The sequence below is a fragment of the Capra hircus genome, chromosome 9 (assembly GCF_001704415.2).
Source record: "Capra hircus breed San Clemente chromosome 9, ASM170441v1, whole genome shotgun sequence".
NCBI classification, from domain to species: Eukaryota; Metazoa; Chordata; class Mammalia; order Artiodactyla; family Bovidae; genus Capra; species Capra hircus.
In genome coordinates this window covers 61,794,371-61,817,698 of record NC_030816.1, presented here as the reverse complement: position 1 = coordinate 61,817,698, position 23,328 = coordinate 61,794,371, and the positions used below count along the sequence as shown (strand labels likewise).

The 23,328-nt window shown below is 39.4% G+C and overlaps 1 protein-coding gene across 1 annotated transcript in view; it reads left to right on the top strand.

The window, feature by feature from the left end:
- MAP3K5 (mitogen-activated protein kinase kinase kinase 5) overlaps positions 1 to 23,328 on the top strand; it is a 228,391-nt gene that overhangs the window by 67,860 nt on the left and 137,203 nt on the right. The window contains exons 3-4 of the mRNA XM_005684842.3: positions 17,128 to 17,151; positions 22,940 to 23,133. Coding sequence (XP_005684899.2) covers positions 17,128 to 17,151; positions 22,940 to 23,133 — 218 coding nt within the window. The remainder of the gene's footprint in view (positions 1 to 17,127; positions 17,152 to 22,939; positions 23,134 to 23,328) is intronic.

Genomic DNA, 23,328 nt, shown 5'->3' with positions numbered 1-23,328 from the left:
TTTTTCCTTAGCAAATAGGAAAAAAATTATTTAAAGTAATAACACAATTTTCTTTAGATAGATAACATGAAAACATCTTATGTGCCTATTAATGAGACTCGGCTGAGATTTACGTTTGTTTGAAAATCAGAAACTGCTGCAACAGTTGTTTTCTGATTTATTTGGTACACTATAGAAATGATCAGATCTTCATTTGGGGTCTCTCAATAAGTGGGACTGTATGTCTGGAACCATTGACTGATGGGCTGTTGGACAAATAAGATGGAATCCATCTGTCACCAGAAAGAGCTTGGGAGAAATGAATGGCTGTTGTGTAGAGTGAGGAAGTTGTTTTAATGAACCATTTCTTCTCTCATCAGAAATTCCTTTATAAATTCTTTTCCTGTTCAAGTTGTTATATAATATTGAGCAGAAAAAGAATAGATATGTATAATTGAATCACTTTGCTGCACACCTGAAACTATCACAACATTGTTAATCAACTGTACTCCAATATAAAATAGAAAGTTAAAAAATAAATGAAGACAAAAAACAAAAAGAAATTCCTTTATAACAACACCTCTCAGCTATAAATCTTGACTCCTTCTCCTTCTCCCTTATTTAGCTCCCTCTCTTTTCCCTAGGTCACTCCCCACTCACTTTTAAATAATGCTTCATATAAAAGCAAAGCAAAACAAAACAAGGAAATGTCATTCACATTATCAGATAGTCAACAATTAAAGGCCCTTATTATACCAATGGCAGGGCTGTGAAGTGTGGGAAGTGTATGCATTGCTGGTAGAAGAGTATGTTGGTGTTACCTTTTGAAGATCAATTTGGCAATAGCTTATAATATCAACTGAGTTTATCACCAAGAGTCAGCAGTTCTGATTCTAGATGTGTGCTATTAAAAAAAAAAAATCTTTGGCTTGCATATGGAGATATAATGAAGAAAGTGTATGTTAACTTTGTTTGTGATAATCCCTCCCCCAGAGAAGTTGGTAAATATCCATCAACAGAAGAATGAATATGAATACTTTCTGGTATAGTCATTTAATGGAATATTTATAGTTCCACTGATATTTCTTCTGCCCAGATTAGTAGTCTCAACTAATCTCTTTCTCTTTTAAAAAATATTTTTTGAAAGTAGACCTTAAAAGTTCTTATAAGATAAAACACTTTTGTAAGTATATAGTGACAGATGTTAACTACATGTATTGAAATGATTATTTTGCAGTGTATACAAATATCAAACCATTGTATGGCCCACCTGAAACTAATATATGTCAATTATGCCTCATAAAAATTTTTAAAATAAAGTAATAAAAAATTTTAAATAAAGGCATGTTGGGATACACAAGGAAAGTATTCAAAATAGATTCCTCTAAAATTTCATTTTAAATTTACTTTTGAAAGTTATGGAAAGAAGATTTTCTTTCTCAGTTTGTCATTTTCATTTAACTTTTTCAAATATGTAGATTGTGATAGTTTTCTTAAAATGCACTGATCTTTAATGTTAAGTTCTGAGTCTTTTATTTTTTGAGAAAAAATAAAGATCATTTCTGTTTAAAGAAGTCTTGAGCATGCATAAGGTGATATAATCAAGAAAGCTTATGTTAACATTGTTTGTAGTAATCCTCCCATCACAGAGATTGGTAAATATCCATCAACAGAAGAATGAATATAAATACTTTCTGGTTTAGTCATTTAATGGAATGTTTAGAACACTTAAAATTGAATTAACTAGAGCTTTCTGTACCATTATTAGTATATCTCAAAAACAATGTTAAGAGAAAAAACAAAGTATGGAAGCATGAGTACAGTATGATGTCATCTCTACAAAATGTAATCATGTGCAAGACAATGCTCTTTATACATTTATGTAATAAAAGGATAAAGTCTATGTGAGAATTATAAATAAATTATGAGTACTTCTTTCAAGAACAGGTGGAATAGAATTAAGGAGTCTTCAACTATATATGCATTGCATTTCTAAGTCTGGATGGTATATCCATGGGTATGTGAAAAATTTTGTTAATTTTTTAAACTGAAGTATAATCAACTTACAATACTGTATTAATTTCAGGTGTATAACATAGTAATGATCACCACAAGTCTAGCTACCATCTGTCTCTATACACAGTACATTACAGTGTCATTGACCATATTATTTCCCATGTTGTTGTTGTTCAGTTGCTAAGTCATGCCTTACTGTTTGTGACCCCATGGACTGCAGCATGCCGAGCTTTCCTGGCCTTCGCTATCACCCAGAGTTTGCTCAAACTCACGTCCACTGAGTCGGTGATGCCATCCAACCATTTCATCCTCTGTCCTCCCCACTTCTCCTCCTGCCCTCAGTCTTTCCCAGCGTCAGGGTCTTTTTCAATGAGTTGACTCCTTGCATCAGGTGGCCAAAGTACTTTATTCCTGTTATTCCCTATGCTATATACTATATCCACATGACTTACTTATTTTATAACTGGAAACTTGTACCACTTTATCCCCTCCACCAATTTTCCTTATCTTCACACATCCCTCCCCTTTAGCAACTATAGTTTGTTCTGTGTATCTATGAGTCTATTTCTGTTTTGTTTTGTTTGCCCCTTTTGTTAATTCTACATATAAGTGACATCATATGGAGGTTGTCTTTCTCTGACTGTTTCACTCAGCATAAGTATTCTCTAGTTCCATTTATGTTGTTGCAAATGGCATGATTTCATTCTTTCTATGGCTGAGTAGTATTCCTGTGCGTGTTTCTTTGTGTGTGTATAGCACATCTTCTTTATCTATTCATCTGTTGATAGATATCTAGGTTACTTATATATCTTGGCTAGTGTAAACAGTGCTGCAGTGAATCAGTGCAGTTCAGTTGCTCAGTCGTGTCCAACTCTTTGCGACCCCACAAATTGCAGCACGCCAGGCCTCCCTGTCCATCACCAACTCCTGGAGTTCACTCAAACTCACGTCAATCAAGTGGGTGATGCCATCCAGCCATCTCATCCTCTGTCGTCCCCTTCTCCTCCAGCCCCCAATCCCTCCCAGCATCAGAATCTTTTCCAATGAGTCAACTCTTCACATGAGGTGGCCAAAGTACTAGAGTTTCAGCTTTAGCATCATTCCTTCCAAAGAACACCCAGGACTGATCTCCTTTACAATGGACTGGTTGGATCTCCTTGCAGTCCAAGGGACTCTCAAGAGTCTTCTCCAACACCACAGGTCAAAAGCATCAATTCTTCGGCGCTCAGCTTTCTTCACAGTCCAACTCTCACATCCATATGTGACTGCTGGAAAAACCATAGCTTTGACTAGATGGACTTTTGTTGGCAAAGTAATGTGTCTGCTTTTCAACATGCTATCTAGGTTGGTCATAACTTTCTTCCAAGGAGTAAGGATCTTTTAATTTCATGGCTGCAGTCACCATCTGCAATGATTTTGGATCCCCCCCAAAAAAGTCTGACACTGTTTCCACTGTTTCCCCATCTATTTCCCATGAAGTGATGGGACTAGATGCCATGATCTTCATTTTCTGAATGTTGAGCTTTGAGCCAACTTTTTCACTCTCCTCTTGCACTTTTATCAAGAGGCTCTTTAGTTCCTCTTCACTTTCTGCCATAAGGGTGGTGTCATCTGCATATCTGAAGTTATCCCAGAAATCTTGATTCCAGCTTGTGTTTCTTCCAGTCCAGCATCTCTCATGATGTACTCTGCATGGAAGTTAAATAAGCAGGGTGACAATATACAGCCTTGACGTACTCCTTTTCCTATTTGGAACCAGTCTGTTGTTCCATGTCCAGTTCTAACTGTAGCTTCCTGACCTGCATATAGGTTTCTCAAGAGGCAGGTCAGGTGGTCTGGTATTCCCATCTCTTTCAGAATTTTCCACAGTTTATTGTGATCCATGCAGTCAAAGGATTTGGCATAGTCAATAAAGCAGGAATAGATGTTTTCTGGAACTCTGTTGCTTTTTCGATGATCCAGCGGATGTTGGCAATTTGATCCCTGGTTCCTCTGCCTTTTCTAAAACCAACTTGAACATCTGGAAGTTCACGGTTCACATATTGCTGAAGCCTGGCTTGGAGAATTTTGAATATTACTTTACTAGCATGTGAGATGAGTGCAATTGTGCAGTAGTTTGAGCGTTCTTTTGCATTGCCTTTCTTTGGGATTGGAATGAAAACTGACATTTTCCAGTCCTGTAGCCACTGCTGAGTTTTCCAAATTTGCTGGCATATTGAGTGCAGCACTTTCACACCATCATCTTTCAGGATTTTAAATAGCTCTACTGGAATTCCATCACCTCCACTAGCTTTGTTTGTAGTGATGCTTTCTAAGGCCCACTTGACTTCACATTCCAGGATGTCTGGCTCTAGGTGAGTGATCACACCATCATGATTATCCGGGTTGTGAAGATCTTTTTTGTACAGTTCTTCTGTGTATTTTTGCCACCTCTTCTTAATATCTTTTGCTTCTGTTAGGTCCATACCATTTCTGTCCTTGATCGAGCCCATCTTTGCATGAAATGTTCCTTTGGTATTTCTAATTTTCTTGAAGAGATCTCTAGTCTTTCCCATTCTCTTGTTTTCCTCTATTTCTTTGCATTGATCTCTGAGGAAGGCTTTCTTATCTCTCCTTGCTATTCTTTGGAACTCTGCATTCAGATGCTTATATCTTTCCTTTTCTCCTTTGCTTTTGGCTTCTCTTCTTTTCACAGCTATTTGTAAGGCCTCCCCAGACAGCCATTTTGTTTTTTGCGTTCTTTTCCATGGGGATGGTCTTGATCCCTGTCTCCTGTACAGTGTCACGAACCTCCATCCATAATTCATCAGGCACTCTATCTATCAGATCTAGTCCCTTAAATCTATTTCTCACTTCCACTGTATAATCATAAGGGATTTGGTTTAGGTCATACCTGAATGGTCTTGCGATTTTCCCTACTTTCTTCAATTTCAGTCTGAATTTGGCACTAAGGAGTTCATGATTTGAGCCTCAGTCAGCTCCCAGTCTTGTTTTTGCTGACTGTATAGAGCATCCCCATTTTTGGCTGCAATGAATATAATCAATCTGATTTCAGTGTTGACCATCTGGTGATGTCCATGTGTAGAGTCTTCTCTTGTGTTGTTGGAAGAGGGTGTTTGCTATGACCAGTGCGTTCTCTTGGCAAAACTTATTAGCCTTTCCCCTGCTTCATTCCGCATTCCCAGGCCAAATTTGCCTGTTACTCCAGGTGTTTCTTCACTTCCTACTTTTGCATTCCAGTCCCCTATAATCAAAAGGACAACTTTTATGGATGTTAGTTCTAAAAGGTCTTGTAGGTCTTCATAGAACCGTTCAACTTCAGCTTCTTCAGCGTTACTGGTTGGGGCATAGACTTGGATTACTGTGATATTGAATGGTTTGCCTTGGAAACAAACAGAGATCATTCTGTTCTTTTTGAGATTACATCCAAGTACTGCATTTCGGACTCTTTTGTTGACCATGCTGGCTACTCCATTTCTTCTAAGGGATTCTTGCTCACAGTAGTAGACATAATGGTCATTTGAGTTAAATTCACCCATTCCAGTCCATTTTAGTTCACTGATTCCTAGAATGTCGACATTCACTCTTGCCATCTCCTGTTTGACCACTTCCAATATGCCTTGATTCATGGACCTGACATTCCAGGTTCATATGCAATATTGTTCTTTATAGCATGGGACCTTGCTTCTATCACCAGTCACATCCACAAGTGGGTATTGTTTTTGCTTTGGCTCCATCCCTTCCTTCTTTCTGGAGTTATTTCTCCACTGATCTCCAGTAGCGTCTTAGGTACCTACCGACCTGGGGAGTTCCTCTTTCAGTGTCCTGTCATTTTGATACTGTTTGTGGGGTTGTCAAGGCAGGAATACTGAAGTGGCTTGCCATTCCCTTCTCCAGTGGACCACATTCTGTCAGACCTCTCCACCATGACCTGCCCGTCTTGGGTGGCCCCACACGGCATGGCTTAGTTTCATTGAGTTAGACAAGGCTGTGTGTGGTCTGTGTGATTAGATTGATTAGTTTTCTGTGATGATGGTTTCAGTGTGTCTGCCCTCTGATGCCCTCTTGCAACACCTACCATCCTACTTGGGTTTCTCTTGCCTTGGACGTGTGGTATCTCTTCACGGCTGCTCCAGTAAAGCGCAGCCACTGCTCCTTACCTTGAAGGAGGGGTATCTCCTCACCGCCACCCCTCCTGACCTTGAACGTGAATGGAGTAGCTCCTCTTGGCCCTCCTGCGCCCCCGCTGCAGTGAATGGAGGTGCATATATCTCTTCAAGTTAGTCTTCTCCAGCATTACATATATCTCTTCAAGTTAGTCTTCTCCAGCACTGCATATATCTCTTCAAGTTCATTTTCTTTGAATAAACACTCAGAAGTGCATTTTCTAGATCATATCATATATGACAAAGGTCCATATAGTCAAGGCTATGGTTTTCCCAGTGGTCTCATACAGTTGTGAGAACTGGACTGTAAAGAAGGCAGAACACCACAAAATTGATGCCTTTGAACTGTAGTGCTGGAGAAGGCTCCTGAAAGTCCCTTGGACAGCAAGGAGATCCAACCAGCCAATCTTAAGGGAGATCAACCCTGAATATTCACTGGAAGGACTGATGCTGATGCTGAAGCTCCAATATTTTGGTTATCTGATGCGAACAGATGACTCATTGGATAAGTCCCTGATGCTGGGAAGCACTGAGGGCAGAAGGAGAGGAGTGCATCAGAGGATGAGATGGTTTGACAGCATCACTGATGAAACGAACATGAACTTGGGCAAACTCTGGGAGATGGTGAGGGACAGGGAGGCCTGACATGCTGCAGTCCATGGGGTCGTGAAGAGTCGGATACTACTGGATGACTAAACAACAACAACAAAAATGGTAGTTCTATTTTTAATTTTTTGAGGAACCTCTATACTGTTTCCACAGAGACTGCACCAATTTACATTCCTGCCAACAATGTATGAGGGTTCCCTTTTTTCATATTCTTGATAACAGTTTGTTGTCTTTTTATAATAGCCGTTCTGACAGATGTGAGATCATAACTCATTGTGGTTTTGATTTGTATTTGCCTGATAATTAGTGATGTTGAGCATCTTCTATATACCTGTTGAAAAGTGTATGTCTTCTTTTTAAAAATGTCTATTCAGATCTCCTGTCCATTTTTAATTGATTTTTTAAAAATTGAGTTGCATGAGTTCTTTGCATAGTTTGGATATTAACCTCTTATTAGATATATTTGCATTTATCTTTTCCCATTTATTAGATTGCCTTTTTGTTTTGTTGGTGGTTTTCTTTACTGTGCTAAAAGAGTGTATGACGAAGTTTTATATTCTTTAAATATTTCATAACTAATGTTTTTTTTTTTAACTAATGTTTTTAATGAAAAAAATTGTTATTAGTCTGTTACTTTCTGTATCCTTTGGGATAACTTAAATATATTTTGGTCATTTGAATCTCAAATATTTTTTTCCTAATGTTCTGACCGTGGTTAGAAGGCCTCATATGCATTTGGAATTATTCTTTCTGCACTAAGATAGGCTTTATTCCCGTTTTATCCATTGCAGAATAAATGTTTGTCTAGAGATTGATATGCATACCAGTTAGTGGTAACACAGCTTATGTTGAAATGTAATGATTATGTGAGATCATTCCTTATTCAAGAAATTTAGTTGTGTTTTCCTCTGTAACCATTGCTCGAAATGTCACTTTCCAGGTGGGATTTGCTTTCATAAACTGCTCTTTACAGCAATCTATCCACATGCTCAATCCTTTGCCATCTCACTGAATATAATACCTACATATTTGGTGGCTGAAACTCTTCCTCTGCCTCAATGCAACTAGTATTTTTTAGATCGGTATCTGACTAGCGTGAAACTGTGGGTGCACAAACCAAAATATGTAACATTATCACTAAATTACCCCTTTAAAAATCATCAACTTTTAACAATATGGCAATTTTTTCATATGATCCTGCAATTGCACTTTGGATATATACACCTCAGGGTATTGAAAGCGTGATCTCAAAGAGATATTTATGCACCCATGTTCATAACAGCATTACTTAAAATAGCCAAATATGGAAAGAGCCTAAATGTCCATCAGTAGATGAATGGATAAAATGAAATGTGGTATACACATACAGTGGAATAAAAAGGCCTTAAAAAGGAAGGAAATTCGGACACATGCTGCTACATGGATGAAACTTGGGGACTATTATAGTTGCTCATTCAAACAGTTGCATGGTACTTAGACCCATGATCTGTAGGTACAGAGGAACTCAATCTCCATTGGAGTTTGTATGTGAGAAATTGGATATTGAGTCTATTTTGCTGATAATATTCATTTCCACTTGAAGCAAATGGTTATGGTTTTTAGAAGACCAGGCAGTGATATCAATGCTGTGAATTTTGATGATTATATTGGCCTGGGCAGCAAGTTCATTCAGGTTTTTTCACACCATCTTATGGGAAAGCCTAAATGAACTTTCTGGCCAGCCCAGTACTAGTTTCTAGTAATTTGTTGAGAAGATCGAAGTAATTTTGTTATAAATACCTTGAACTTAGGGCTTTCCTGGTGGCTCAGTGGTAAAGAATCTGTCTACAGTGCAGGAGATTCAGGTTCGATCCCTGGGTCAGGAAGAGCTCCTGGAGGAAATGCTAACCCACTCCTGTGTTTTTGCCTGGGAAATCTCATGAATCAAGGAGCCAGGCAGGCTACAGTTCATGGGGTGGCAAAAGAGTCGGACCTGACTTGGTGACTAAACAACAACCACCTTGAACTTAAGTTAAATTTTCACATGGATTTGGCAGATTAGCTCAGCTTCTAGAGTGTTCTTAAACTGAAAAATCTTTTTTTTCCTTTTACACCACTAGTTCCTTTTCTTAAAGTTTTACCTCTTTTATCAAGATAAACAACTAAGATGAATTTAGTTTTAGATTGAATTGAGTATGAAATTAAAATTTTTATTTTCCCAAAGGTTTATAATTCTCTTAGTTTAATAATGAATTTTTACTACATTCTTTTCAGCACTCTAAAGTAGCACTTAACTTAGTGGTACAAAGCACATGGTAAACGTTAGGGAAAAAAAGTCATTTGAGAATATGATCCTATAAAGTAGTCTAACGATTTGTGTACCAGAAACATTGGCTGAGCTCCATGTAACAGTGCTGCTCCTGGACATTTTCTTAAGTGTCTTACTAACTTAATAACTGGCCATTGATTTGTAAGCCATGGCCCTCTGTATCTCCTCTGTCCAATATAATCATCATGTATCCTTCTAATATTTCATGGAAAAAATATTTTTCTATTGAGAGAAAAAAGTTCTAGTTCTTTTATTTTGCTTATTTTAGAAATGATCTAACTTTCCTCTGAGCTATGTAATTCCATGTCAAACTGGGGAGAAAGGGAGGTAATTTGGGGGAGAAATAGATAAATACCTGTGAGCACTGCTTTATTAAGATTTTCTCTCAAGATCTTGAACTGACAAACTAGATGAAGATTTCTTTAGCAGGAGTGGATTTCCAGTTGTTGTATCTCTGAGATTTGGGAAAGGGCTTGTGACTGGAAAATCCAGTTTTCTTCGATGTCAGGTAACAAGATTATATCTTCAAAGGAATTATGTGTATATTGGACAAAGGATGCCCTTGCTTTCCTTCCTAACCTCCTTTACCCTTCCCCATCTCATTGTGTCTAGCATCTTATTGCCATCTCATACAACGGAGAAGGAAATCTATGCTATGCAGTTAATGGAGGGTGTCATCACATCTCTGAGAGTATTCTCTTCATTTGTAGAGATTTTCATCACAGGCTTATGAATTTGAATACCTTAAAAAGCAAGAAGGAATACCTCTGCACATAGAGGGTGTGAGTCTGAAAGCCTCGCACTTCCCACCCAGCTGAATTCTAGACCTGTTTGTTCATTATAAATAAGTGCTTCTTTCTCTGGAAGTTGATCTTTGTCGCACTGCAAACCACCATCCTATCTGAGTCCTTTAAAAATGCATCCTTGAAAGTTTTACTAAAATCTATGTGTAAAGTATAATTTACCATGCTAGAATTCATTATATCTGTAACTTTTCAATAATACAGTTTTTTAAAAAAAAGAAATACCTGTACTTGAATAATAAGGTCCAGTTAAGACTCGCTGAAATAAGCAATGATGACAAAGAAGAGGAAGTTGATTATAATAATAACAGCATATTAAAAGAAGTTTGTGTTAAGAAGCTCTTTCAAGCACTGTATGTATAAAACATCACTCTTCAGCCCTGTTTAAAGATATGTATCTACTTGTAGTAGAGTTTTCCCACCAAGATATATTTTTTAACATGAAACAAAATTAATAGAGGAGGAGAAGAAAGTCTAGAATTTCTTTTAGGATTATTTTCAAGTTTGGGTATCATTAAGCCTGATTTTGGGTACAGGTTTTTTTTTTTATTAACAGTTGCTCATATGTCTTTTCTATAATCCTGATGTGTTCCTTCCCAGGATCATAAACAACGCAGGTATAAGATGCCTCTGTATTCGATAACATAGGAATTGAGTTGGGGTTGTCTGCTTTGATAGTATTAATACCTCATGTTACATATGACTTTAAATGCTTAAAGGTCTCTCATAAATTTATTTCATTTGGTCTTTAAACATGACCCAGTGAGATGGGAAGTGTCGTTACTATGCAGATTGAGCAGATGGAATACTTTCTTTACACATGAGAACTAAATCCACAGAGATGCAAAGATTTAGAGTTACACACACAGTTCAGCATCAGAGCAGGACAAGCCCCATATTCTTGGACTTGCCATCAGGTATGTTTTCCTACATGTCTGTCCACAGATTTCATATGTCTGTTAAAAATATGATTTTCCAGGTTTTTGTTTGACTGTTTTTTTTTTTTTCAACTTGAGCTTTTATGTAAGCATATAAACACAAGTGTGCTGGGTTCCCTGACTTTAAATCTATGCTATGCAGTGAATGGAGGGTGTCATCACATCTCTGAGTGTATTCTGTGACACCAGTTCTGTGACACCTGTGTTGGAGTGCTCTTCCTAAGCCGACTCAGCATGTAGAGGGTAAACATGAGCCCCGTCTTCTCAGTGAGGCTCATGGTGTGCACTGCAGCCCATATGACGTATCTTTGTTTAGCTTCGAGGCATTGTAATTAGGTAAGAGGATGGAGCTAGGGTGTACAAGAAAGATTCCTTTTTTTCCCAACTTTAGTGGAACACTTGGCACATTCCATTGGGACAGAAAGAGATCTCAGAAGAGAAGACCTTGAAGGTCACCAGCAGGGAGCCATGGTCTTTTTTCCTGGCCCCAAACCACCAGCTTGTGCCTTTCTTTTCTTTCAGGAAAAAGATCCTGGTTGCTAACTCTGTTTCTTCCGCCCTGTGTCCATTTGGTTTGGCAATCTCACACCAGCTGTTCCCACTTCCTTCCCCTGGCTGTAATTACTTAAATGTTAGGCAGAGAAACTTTCCAATTTTGGAGACTCTCCACATTTATTTATCCTTATGATGACCTCTACAGTGTTACATTGTCCCAAGTAGCTCTCAAAAGTTATCTTTGTCTTCCTTTGGATTGAGACCTATGTTAGATTGTCTCCTTTGCCTTGCTTCTTGGGTTGGTTATCAAAGCGTCCTGGAGAAAACATTTGAGGATGTTTTTGGTACAGCCAGAGAGTACACTGATTAAAGGTCCCCTAAGAGAGATGGGAATACCAGACCACCTGACCTGCCTCTTGAGAAATCTGTATGCAGGTCAGGAAGCAACAGTTAGAACTGGACATGGAACAACAGACTGGTTCCAAATAGGAAAAGGAGTACATCAAGGCTGTTTATTGTCACCCTGCTTATTTAACTTATATTCAGAGTACATCATGAGAAACGCTGGACTGGAAGAAACACAAGCTGGAATCAAGATTGCAGGAGAAATATCAATCACCTCAGATATGCAGATGATACCACCCTTATGGCAGAAAGTGAAGAGGAACTCAAATGCCTCTTGATGAAAGTGAAAGAGGAGAGTGAAAAAGTTGGCTTAAAGATCAACCTTCAAAAAACGAAGATCATGGCATCTGGTCTCATCACTTCATGGGAAATAGATGGGGAAACAGCGGAAACAGTGTCAGACTTTTTTTGGGGGGGCTCCAAAATCATTGCAGATGGTGACTGCAGCCATGAAATTAAAAGATGCTTACTCCTTGGAAGAAAAGTTATGACCAACCTAGATAGCATATTCAAAAGCAGAGATATTACTTTGCCGACTAAGGTCCATCTAGTCAAGGCTATGGTTTTTCCAGTAGTCATGTATGGATGTGAGAGTTGGACTGTGAAGAAAGCTGAGCGCCGAAGAATTGATGCTTTTGACCTGTGGTGTTGGAGAAGACTCTTGAGAGTCCCTTGGACTGCAAGGAGATCCAACCAGTCCGTTGTAAAGGAGATCAGTCCTGGGTGTTCTTTGGAAGGAATGATGCTAAAGCTGAAACTCCGGTACTTTGGCCACCTCATGTGAAGAGTTGATTCATTGGAAAAGACTGATGCTGGGAGGGATTGGGGGCAGGTGGAGAAGGGGACGATAGAAGGTGAGATGGCTGAATAGCATCACCGACTTGATGGACGTGAGTTTGAGTGAACTCTGGGAGTTGGTGATAGACAGGGAGGCCTGCTGCTGCTGCTGCTAAGTCACTTCAGTCATGTCCGACTTTGTGCGACCCCATAGATGGCAGCCCACCAGGCTCCCCCATCCCTGGGATTCTCTAGGCAAGAATACTGGAGTGGGTTGCCATTTCCTTCTCCAATGCATGAAAGTGAAAAGTCAAAGTGAAGTCGCTCAGTTGTATCTGACTCTTAGCGACCCCGCAGACTACAGCCTACCAGGCTCCTCTGTCCATGGGATTTTCCAGGCAAGAGTACTGGAGTGGGGTGCCATTGCCTTCTCCAACAGGGAGGCCTGGCGTGCTGCAGTTCATGGGATCGCAAAGGGTCGGACACGACTGAGCGACTGAACTGAACTGAACTGAAAGACTTTAGGCAAGAATGAAGTTGTAGTGGGGTGATGTATCTTCAGAAACAGTTCACTGGTAAGGAACTGGAGTTTATGTTGATTTTTATTTTTCATTTTTTAGGCTCTTTAGACAAGACATTTCCACTGAGTGATGTGAAGTATTGCAGTTGCCTGTTAAATTTATTCCCCTTCCTCCTTTTTATTCCCTTTCCTCCTTTTTATTCCCCTTCAATGGATTTAGCAGAAATTAAATATTCACTGGGGCTTCCCTGGTGACTCAGCAGTAAAGAATCTACCTGTAGTGCAGGAGATGCAGGAGGTAAGAGTTTGATCCCTGGGTCAGGAAGATCCCCTGGAGGAGGACCTGGCAACCTACTCCCATATTCCTGTCTGGAGAATCCCATGGAAAGAGGGGCCTGGTGGACTATAGTCCATGGGGTCACAAAAAGTTGGACACAACTGAAGCAACTGAGCACGCACGCATGCAGACATTCACTGTTCCACCTCAGTAGTTAAATACCTTTTCAGGTCTTGTTTGCTGTTTGTTTGTACTGAGTTAAAATGCACAAATAGTACCTTTCTTTCTTTGAAGTTGATACCTCCTTTAAGGTTACATCATAAGCTGTGAGTAAACTTCTTCAAGAGAGCCATTTGTACCCATTTAGCTTCTATAAAATATGAGCAAGCAGTTAATAAGAACTCAGTAGGATGGCTATAAGGATGATTGAATATAGTTTTAGAATTTTTTATGATGCATGCATTACCTGAAATGGAAGCAAAGAAGACATGTAAGAGTTATTACTTCAATAAGCAATTCTTCAGGAAGACATAACGTACTGGCTGGAGGCCAGTAACCACTGTGGTTATTTCCTTTGGTGACAACCAGAGGGGAGCCTTCAGCTCATTCAGCCCTCATCACAGCTCCCTTCATCACCACCTCCATCTCTGTGCCTGGTGTACCAAACAGAGATCATGGTTGAGTAACTCCTGTGCTGGGCGTAAGGACATCGCTCCTTCCAGTGGCACAAGAACAATGCTGACTTAGGCCTTTAGCCAAAAGTAAGTGATAGGATACAGCGCTGAAAGGGACCAACGATCCCTCTATCCAGTTCTTAGCGTGTTACATTAGAGAGAAGAGAGATGACACATGGCCAGTCAGGAGCAGAGCCAAGACTTAACACCTGTCTCTCCTAATTCAGAGTCCAGTATTTTTTACATTCATGAACTAGTTAATGTATTCATTCTTTTATTGAGCACCAACTATATGCCCTGCAATCTGCTAGGCAATCAGTGGGGGTACAAATAGGAACTAAACCTGGCTCTTGCACCCAAGGAACTCATGATGTAGGATTAGGAGAAGCGTATGAAGCGGTAATTGCAGTGTGGTACATCTAGTGCTGTCACAGAGGTCAATATAAAAAGTCATGAGAGCAAAAACAAGGACATCAGCTGCTTCTGTTAGGGGGTTAGGTGTCATTGAAGGCAGTCAAGAGAGAACAGGGTTTCCTATGCAATATGCAGAGGATGCTGTGTGGTACAGGATTAAGAGAAGAGTGTTGTTTTTCTTTTCTTTTTGCTTAGAGGGATAAGAGAAGACTATGCCTATCTAGGAAAGAGTGTGGTTTGCTCCTCCGGAGAGATGCTCCATAAATCAAGTTTGGAAAATTCTGCATACTATATTCCTGGCTTTGTGACTGTCTGAGCCAGGATAGCTAGACTATCCTGGCTTTATGTTTTTCATGAACCGTGTGTGTGTGTGTGTGTGTGTGTGTGTGTGTGTGTGTAGCAGGGGAGGCAGAGAGATGCATTAACTACCTGTGAAACATTGTGGGAAAGGACACTTTCAACTTTGCTCTACATCATCACTCATCTGTCTCTTGATTTCCATCCTCCAGGGCACTACCACTGTTCAAGTCCAAAGTCCAGACATTCCTCGACTTGGCGATAACTACCTGAATGCTTTTTCCCATCCAATACTAAATACTACTGTTGTAATTCATATTTTTAAAACTTTTACAAGGTTTGCCTTTGAATTACTTGTCTTTCTTGGGTAATTCATTCACCCAATATAAACATTTATAAGTGCAAAAAGATATATTATTGAAAAGTCATCCTTTCATCCTTGTCCTCCAGGCAGTTGGATCCCCTCTCCATTGGCAGCCACTGTTCTTGGTTTCTTGTATATCCTTCCAGAAGGATTTTAGAAGTAGACAAATTAGGATTTTATTTTTCTCCCTTTTATATACATAAGTAGAAACATAGGGTAGCAACCATTCTGTCCTTTCCTTTTGTTCACTAGGCAGTATGTCTTGGAGATCTTTCCATGTCACTTCGTAGAGACCTTTCTCATCTTTTGTTCAGCTGCATTGGATTCCATCGTGTCAAGGAACCATAGTTTAGTCGGCCGGTTTCTAGTTGATACAACATTTGTGTTGTTCCCAAACTTTGCTTTTACAAACAATGTCCCAGTGTGTGCAGAGACTTTTATATGTCTGTCACTCACCTGAAAAAACACTTTTACTCTCATATGCCCAAATGCCTACACAAGAGTGCTTTATTTTGGCATTCAAGGCTTTCTTCAATTAGGCCCCAAATAACTTTCTATTATTATTAGTGTGTGCCAAAATGAACTTCTGTTTTAACCCAATGATTGAGTTCAAGATGTTTTCAATAATAAAAGGAAACCCTTTTATTTCTCTGTTCTATACTTCTCAAAATGAGCTGTCTTCTTTAGCCCCAGGAATAATGTTTATTGTTTCCTAAATGGGCCTTTGCATTCCTAGTCCTCTAGCCTGGATTCCTACCTCCCTGCTTTGTCTTTGGAAGATGTGACTGTCCTCTTGAATTCCACCTTCTCTGCTGATCTTCAGCCTTTTTTCAGTCCCCAGGAACGTCTTCTTTTCCCCAGAAACCCCAGCTCTTACTGTCGTATCGCTCTTTGGATGTAGGACAGGTGTGCATACGTGTTTGTGTGTCCAGGCTTATAATGTTTCTTTTTACATGTGTATGTGTTCTTTTTTTTGCCAGCAAGATTGTGAGTATTGAACAGTCTCTTTTAGTATTTTATACACATCTACCCTGCACAATCCCTTCCTCTTTTTGTTTACTCATCTGTTACCCTTAATCATTCAGAAATCTTACCTACTGCTCCAAGCTAACGCCCTCCTAGGTTCCCCTTTGCCCCACGTTGATCCTGGGATGAATGACAGCCTGCATCACTCCTCTGCTCCTCTCACCTCGCCTGGGTTGGTTCTGTTTCTGGTCTTAGCCAGTTGGACCATACTGTAGACTCCACAAATGCTTCACATTTCCTGTTTCCCTGGCAACACACATGCCATCTTTTCTAAAACACAGTCCCGTCTCTGTTTTCTAAATCATGATTCCCCAACTTCAGTGAAGTTTTTATGCCACAGACTCTTCTAAATTGTCTCTTCCATGTCTCTAGTCATCTTGAAGTCTAGGAATAATAATAGCTGGCTTTATCGAGAGCATTTTATGTGCCAGATATGATATAGCCACATTATTCCCATGATCCCATTTATTTCTCATAATCTAGAAGATAGGGGCACCACCTGCAATGTATTTATCATATTTCACTTCTTTTGGAACAATACATAGCATTTATGACTAGTTATTGTCAGATGTCCTTATTGTCTATATATGAATTTGCCCCCCCACCCCCGACCAGTAGCTGGTACCCTTTATTTCCAGTTTTACTCCAAGCATGCTGATAGGTTCTTTCTCAGGGCATGACTGAGATTGTGCTTTGGGAAAGCTAATTCATTTTAGTCTCTTTCCCCAAAGATTGTAGCTGATAAGATAATTCTGCACATACATACTCTGCAGAAATGGTTTTCAGATTCAGGTTTTGGATTCTTCATGTTTATGCTGTTTTCCTAAAACCATAGTTGATACTTTTGTGCACTCCTGTCCCCTTCATCAGACTGTAAACTCAGATGCAGGAAGTTAGTTGATACCTTTTATTCTTCACATTCTGAATTTCTAATTGCTAGTGATAAATAATAAAATTGTTAATATAAATTTTGCCATATAGAATATTTCAGTTAATTAGTTGAATTAGTTAATTTTGTATTAGCTTTTACTTTACTCTTCTCTTTTCTCTTTTTTTCAGGAGATCATTTGCCAGAAGAATACTGTGAGTATTTTACTTAACCCTTCCATAAACATTTTTATCTTTTCTTTTTTATCAGCTAATTGCTGGTATATTTTCTATTTCTACAAATTATTAATTTCTGTCTCTTCCTTTTAAAATTTCTGATATATCAGTATAAATATGGCTATTTTACTTAAGTATCCCTTTATAGTGAAACTTTATTTATACTAGTGGGAGATGACACTGATGCCTGTTTTTTTCTATATATAATTATATTTAGAACAAAACTATATAGTATATTCAATTTTATATAATTATGAGTGTTACTAAAGCAGCATATATATATATAAATGCACTGATACACACACATATGTATGTGTGTGTGCATGTCTATATATACAGGTATAGAGATATCTCTATAAATTTACTGTGTATCTATATGTATACTATATATATAAATTATAAATGTGTCAATACATATCCATACATATATATGCATATATACACATATGGAAATATGTCTACATATCTCTGTCATTTTTACATTGAGATTGACTTAAATTCCTAAGTCTTATAGACCACACTTGAAGACCTTTGAAAGCACACTACGAAGTTCTTACCCTCCACAGAGAATTAAAAATTAAAGAGTGATAAAGATGAATTTAAGAAATTTTAAATGCATGAAGAATAATTATATTTTGGAATTAGCATGGTTATGTCAATGGTCGTGTTTTCATTTTGGAAAGTGAGCCAGTATTTAAAACCTTAATGTATTTCTGAAACATAGAGGGGAAGTAACATACTGTGTAAAAATCTGCACATGATTCCATCTATGATGATAAGATTAAAAGTAAAATGGGTAAATTTCTCTTAGATCAGAAATTGAAGAAATTAAGATTTAAGAAATTTAAGAGTTCAGGTCAGGGACTCATTGCAGCATGAATAATGTTCCCACAATAAACTTATCCTTCACATCTCAACAGGAAAAGAACAAGGATTGCTTCATGCATCAATTCAGTGTAACAGATTTTATGAAGCAAATATTGATGGAACATGAACTGTGTGCTAGGTTTTGGGTTTGGTGCTGCAAGAGACTCACTCTGGTGGCTGAAAGTGGAGACAACTCATTCATAATTGTCCCAGGAGACAACTGAGACAACGCTCAAAAGAGTGTTGCTGGGGGGGATGGTCAAGCAAATAAGCAAACAAACAAATTAGAAATTAACGTAAGGCGATATCTCAAAGAGTGGGTAGCCCATCCCTCAAGTGGTCGTGGAAGGTTTTTCTGAGGAGGTAGCATTTACTTGAATGGCAGAGAAGAACTGATCATGCCCAGTGATAGTTTGGACATGTAGGGAAGCAGGTTTGTAAGTTGACCCAATGTTACACATTATGAACAAGTCATCCATTGACTCAGGTACCCTGCTGTGTTTCCAGTGCTAATTCCCTTTCAAAAGTTGAGTATTTTGGGCATGTATTTCAATATATTTGGCGGCTGAGGGCGTATCTTTCCAGAAGCTTAATTCATGCTCCACATATACTTATGTTCACCTTTATGTAACTTTTAAAAATTGAAAAACAGAGTTGGCATTTTTATTTTTAAAACAAAAGCAGTAGAGATAATCAGAATTCTAGATTTTGAGCTGTGTGTTCCTATAACCATGAAAACAAGTATGGGCTGAAGAGACCAGTCTTGTTATTTTATGACCATGCCTCATTGTTTTGAAATTTAAGGAAATTTCTTCCTTCAAGAAGCAGGTTTAATTGTTTTAGAATTAGTATCTTATTAATAAAATACAATTGTTGCACCTAAAGTGTCTGTTCTTGATCACAGTCTTTTTTATTTGCTTTGGATTATTAGGTATTTCAAACTCAGGATTGGCAGCAATGTGTAAATAGAAATTGCCATAATGGTATTTCTAAGCTTTATGTGAGCCAACTTGGGAAATAAATGTTCCCGTATTATTAGTGTTCATCATTTTGAAAAGGTGATTTTTTCAATAGCTGGTATCCTTTTTTAAAAACACACCATCCACAGCCACTCCCAACATTCTTTCTCCCCACTGCAGGCTTGCTATGTTGGCTCTTAGCTCAGGCCCAGAAGTGCCTCCTGCTGCTTACTTTCCCCCATTTTTTTTTTTGTTTTTTGTTTTTTGATCACCAACAATGGGGCATTGAAAAACAGTACTGCCTTAGAGAAGAGATTCCAAAAAGTACATTGAGACCAGGAACTTGGCAAAGCCTCAGCATGCTGAATACCTTCAAGGATTCTGAAACCTCATCCCATGGGGTTTGAAGATAGTTGGAATCTGATTTTCTCTGCTATCTTCATGACTCTCATCTTTCTCTCTTTACCTACCTACTGCTCAATACACACCCAGACATCTGATACTCCTCCTCTCTCAGAATGTTTTATACAGATATGTTATTTCTCAATGCCCAGTCTTTCAGTAATAATGTATTCCAGTTCTTATATTATACACAAATACACATGATATTAAGGCTTCTGAAGGTACAGAACTTTATACAGCAGTAGAGGAATAATATTCCAAAATTCCAGTAATGCTCTTTGGTTTATTGGCTTCTCACCTGTTTGTCCTTACCTTGTGACTTAGAAGATTTGGAGCCTTCTCTTTGGTAGTGTTGAGTCAAAATGATTTTCAAAAATAGGATTATTTGATTCTGTTGCTCTTTTACAACTCACTCAAAAGTTTAAGCTCTAGAAGATTTGAAAAGCCATCTCTTGATATGCTTGCCTTTCTTTTCTGCTTAGACAGTGGCTTGGGTAAAAGGATTAGTTTGGTGAACCTGCTGTGGGATCTTGGTAACAGGGTATGTTTATTTTTCATCTTCCTGACTAGTCTTCCAATTACTGTTCCATGAAGGAGAACTTGTGAAAGGAACATCTTAATGTGCTTGATTTAAAAATCAAATTGCAACCTTTGGAGGTTCTTCTCATACTTTAACTAGAAGTCCAGTCCAGTTTCTGCTTCATTACCTGAGATACAAGTGGCTCAGAGAATAACATGTTCATAAATAATCAAGGGGGGCCGTAAGGACATTTGGTACTTCTTGGCTGTTTGCTACGAGGCAGTAAGTTGGCTCATGCAGGGGTCCGTGGAGGATGACCTGAAGCAAAGAGTTGGTGTGCCAGCAAGTCAAGGACACTCGGGAGGGTGCTCAGCCTCCTGGCCATAATGGCAGGCCCTCTGGAAAAGGAGTCCATGGACTGGCGTCCTAGTGTGACCTTGCCAAGCCTTACCTGAATCCTCGCCTGTAAAATGGAGATGAGACAAGATCTCTTCCATCAGTGGACTGTTGTAAACATACGACCATTCATTCCTTGGCACCTGCACGTAATGAATAAATGTTTACTCTCATTCATTTAGTTCAAAGGATAAGAGAAGCAATGCATTGTTCTCCATTCTGCTGACACAGAACATATAACTTAGGCTCCTGGACTCCCTAGAAGAGTGATAAGTAGAGTTTTCTCCCCATCTCATTCTAGTTTTCAGCCCTCTGCTTTTTTTCTTTCTCTCTGGCTTTTTCTCTTAGAAGTGAAGTGAAGTCGCTCAGTTGTGTCTAACTCTTTGTGACCCCATAGACTATAGCCTACCACGCTCCTCTGTCCATGGGACTTTCCAAGCAAGAGTACTGGAGTGGGTTGCCATTTCTCTTAGAGGTCTCTCTCATTTCCTCAGATTCAGCCATACCAAATAATTTCCAGGTCTGCATTTTGGCTTGGAACTCTTGGATGTTATCACTTGAGAAGTCCTGTTCCCCTTAAATCCCAACCTTTCAAAAGTGTGCATGTCACCCTACTCACCAAATCAGGTCTCACCCTCTTGAAGTTCATCTCATATTTTAACTAGAAGTCAGGCCCTGTTTGTGATTCATTACCTAATATATAACAAATGCCCCCAAATGTAATTCGTTCATAAATATTAAAAATTAAGTCTAGTTCTGCTTCTGAATTCTTGATTTTTGTTAAGGATTCCATTCTCCTTTAAGGAACCCCATTTACCACTATGGAGTGGCCTTCAATGCCTTCTTCCTCTGTTTCAATATCTGCAACCAGTTGGCTAATCTCGATGATTCTTTCTTCTTAACGTCAAGTTCAGGCATCCACTTTTGTGATCTGGTCTTGCTTTGTAGCTTCCCACCTCGTTTCCTTAAATCTCATTTCTTTCTCTTTCAGTGCATTCTGTTTTCTGCCTGGACTGTCAAAAGGCACAGGTTTAGTTATGTTTTCTTTCCTGCTCTGAATCCTTCCAGATTTCCCACTGCCCTGAGATTGAACAAAGATTGAAATCCTTAACTTTGTATTCCCTTCCCTTCCCTGAGCCCTAAGCGCCAGTCAGGCTTGCTTCCTCAGGGGCATCCAGTCCAATGTCTCCTTTATTCCTCCCAGTTCCACTTGTGTTTGCACTAGTGCACCCTCACTTGGCACCATCAGGAGCAGATAGAAGGTCATGCTGAGTGAGTGGAGAGTGGTCCAGGCTGAGGCTAGAGAGAGAGGCAGGGTTTGCATAGTTAAGCCTTTGTAGGTGACAGTGATCTATTTTATCTTCATCTCAGGAGCAAGGGAGGCGGCTTGAGCAGCTGAGAGAAGTCATCTGATATATATTACGGAAAGAGCCCTTTGACAGCTGAGTAAAAAACAGATTGATAGGCAAGAGGAGAAGCAGGGAGCCCAGGTAAAAGCCAGTTACATTGGCTCAGGCCAGGATATTGGGGGCATGGTCTCCAGTGCTAGCAGAGAAGATGGAGTGAAGTGAACAAATAGATATATTTTGGAGGTGGAATAGACAGGACGTTGGTAGTTTGTAGAAGGTGGAGGAAATGGAAGCATCAAGGATAACTTTAGGGTTTCTTGTTCAGCTGCAAGGCTGTGTCCAACTCTTTTCGACCTCATGTACTGCAGCACGCCAGGCTTCCCTGTCCTTCACTATCTCCCAGAGTTTGCTCAAACTCATCTCCATTGAGTTGATGATACCATCCAATCATCTCATCCTCTGTCATCCCCTTCTCCTCCTGCCATCAAGTCTTTCCCAGAATCAGGGTCTTTTCCAGTGAGCTGGCTCTTCACATCAGGTGGCCAAAGGATAGGAGCTTCAGCTTCAGTCCTTCCAATGAATATTCAGGGTTGATATGCTTTAGGATTGACTAGTTTGATCTCCTTCCTGTCCATGGGACGCTTGAGTCTTCTCTAGCACCGCAGTTTGAAAGCATCAATTCTTTGGGGCTCAGCCTTTTTTCCGGTCCAACTCTCACACTGGTACATGACTACTGGAAAAACCGTAGCTTTGACTATAGGGACCTTTGTTGGCCAGGTGACATCTCTGCTGTTTAATATGTAGGGTCTCTAGATTTAGTAACTGAGATGTGAATAAAGCCATGACTGCGATCGAGCAGCCTGGAGGGGATCAGCTTATTCTGGCATCACTCACACTTTGCTGTTACGTGGGCAGCCCTGAAATGTTAACTCTCATCATTTCCATGTATTTATGCTGTGTCTCTGACAAGTTTTCTGAAGGCTGAGGGTTGTGTTTTAAACTACCTTGCTTCACCTACAGCATATATCATAGTGCTGTAGCCAAGAGAATGGTGAATAAATATTTAAGGGATTGCTAGAAACTGTGCCATGCCATATGTTTTTTATCATGTGTAAGTCTGAATTACTTGAAGTAAGCAATTAAAGAAATTGGAGGAAATTTTCATAGGTCATGAATAGGAAATGGGATTATTATTTAAAAGTCAGATTTAGAGTGACGTTAGTGTGGGGTCGGCAGGTCAGCTTACCACCTCCTGGTGCTTCCTCTTTCTGCAGATGTGCACTGGGAACTACACATTTATTCCTTACATGATAACGCCGCATAACAAGGTCTACTGCTGTGACAGCAGCTTCATGAAGGGCTTGACTGAGCTCATGCAGCCGAACTTTGAGCTGCTTCTGGGACCCATCTGCTTACCTCTTGTGGATCGTTTCATTCAGCTCTTGAAGGTGGCACAAGCAAGTTCCAGGTAAAGTTTAATAATGCCGTTTGGTAGTGATAGTGAAGTGTTCGTGTACTTAATTTATGTAAGTCGCCTACATTCGAAACTGCAAGTTGTGAACTTTCAAAGATGTGAGCGTGTGTCTGTATGTCCAGTCGCATAAGTTGGTTTACATACGTGGCGTACATTGTCGCTTGCAGCTTACTCTCCATTTCCCCTCGC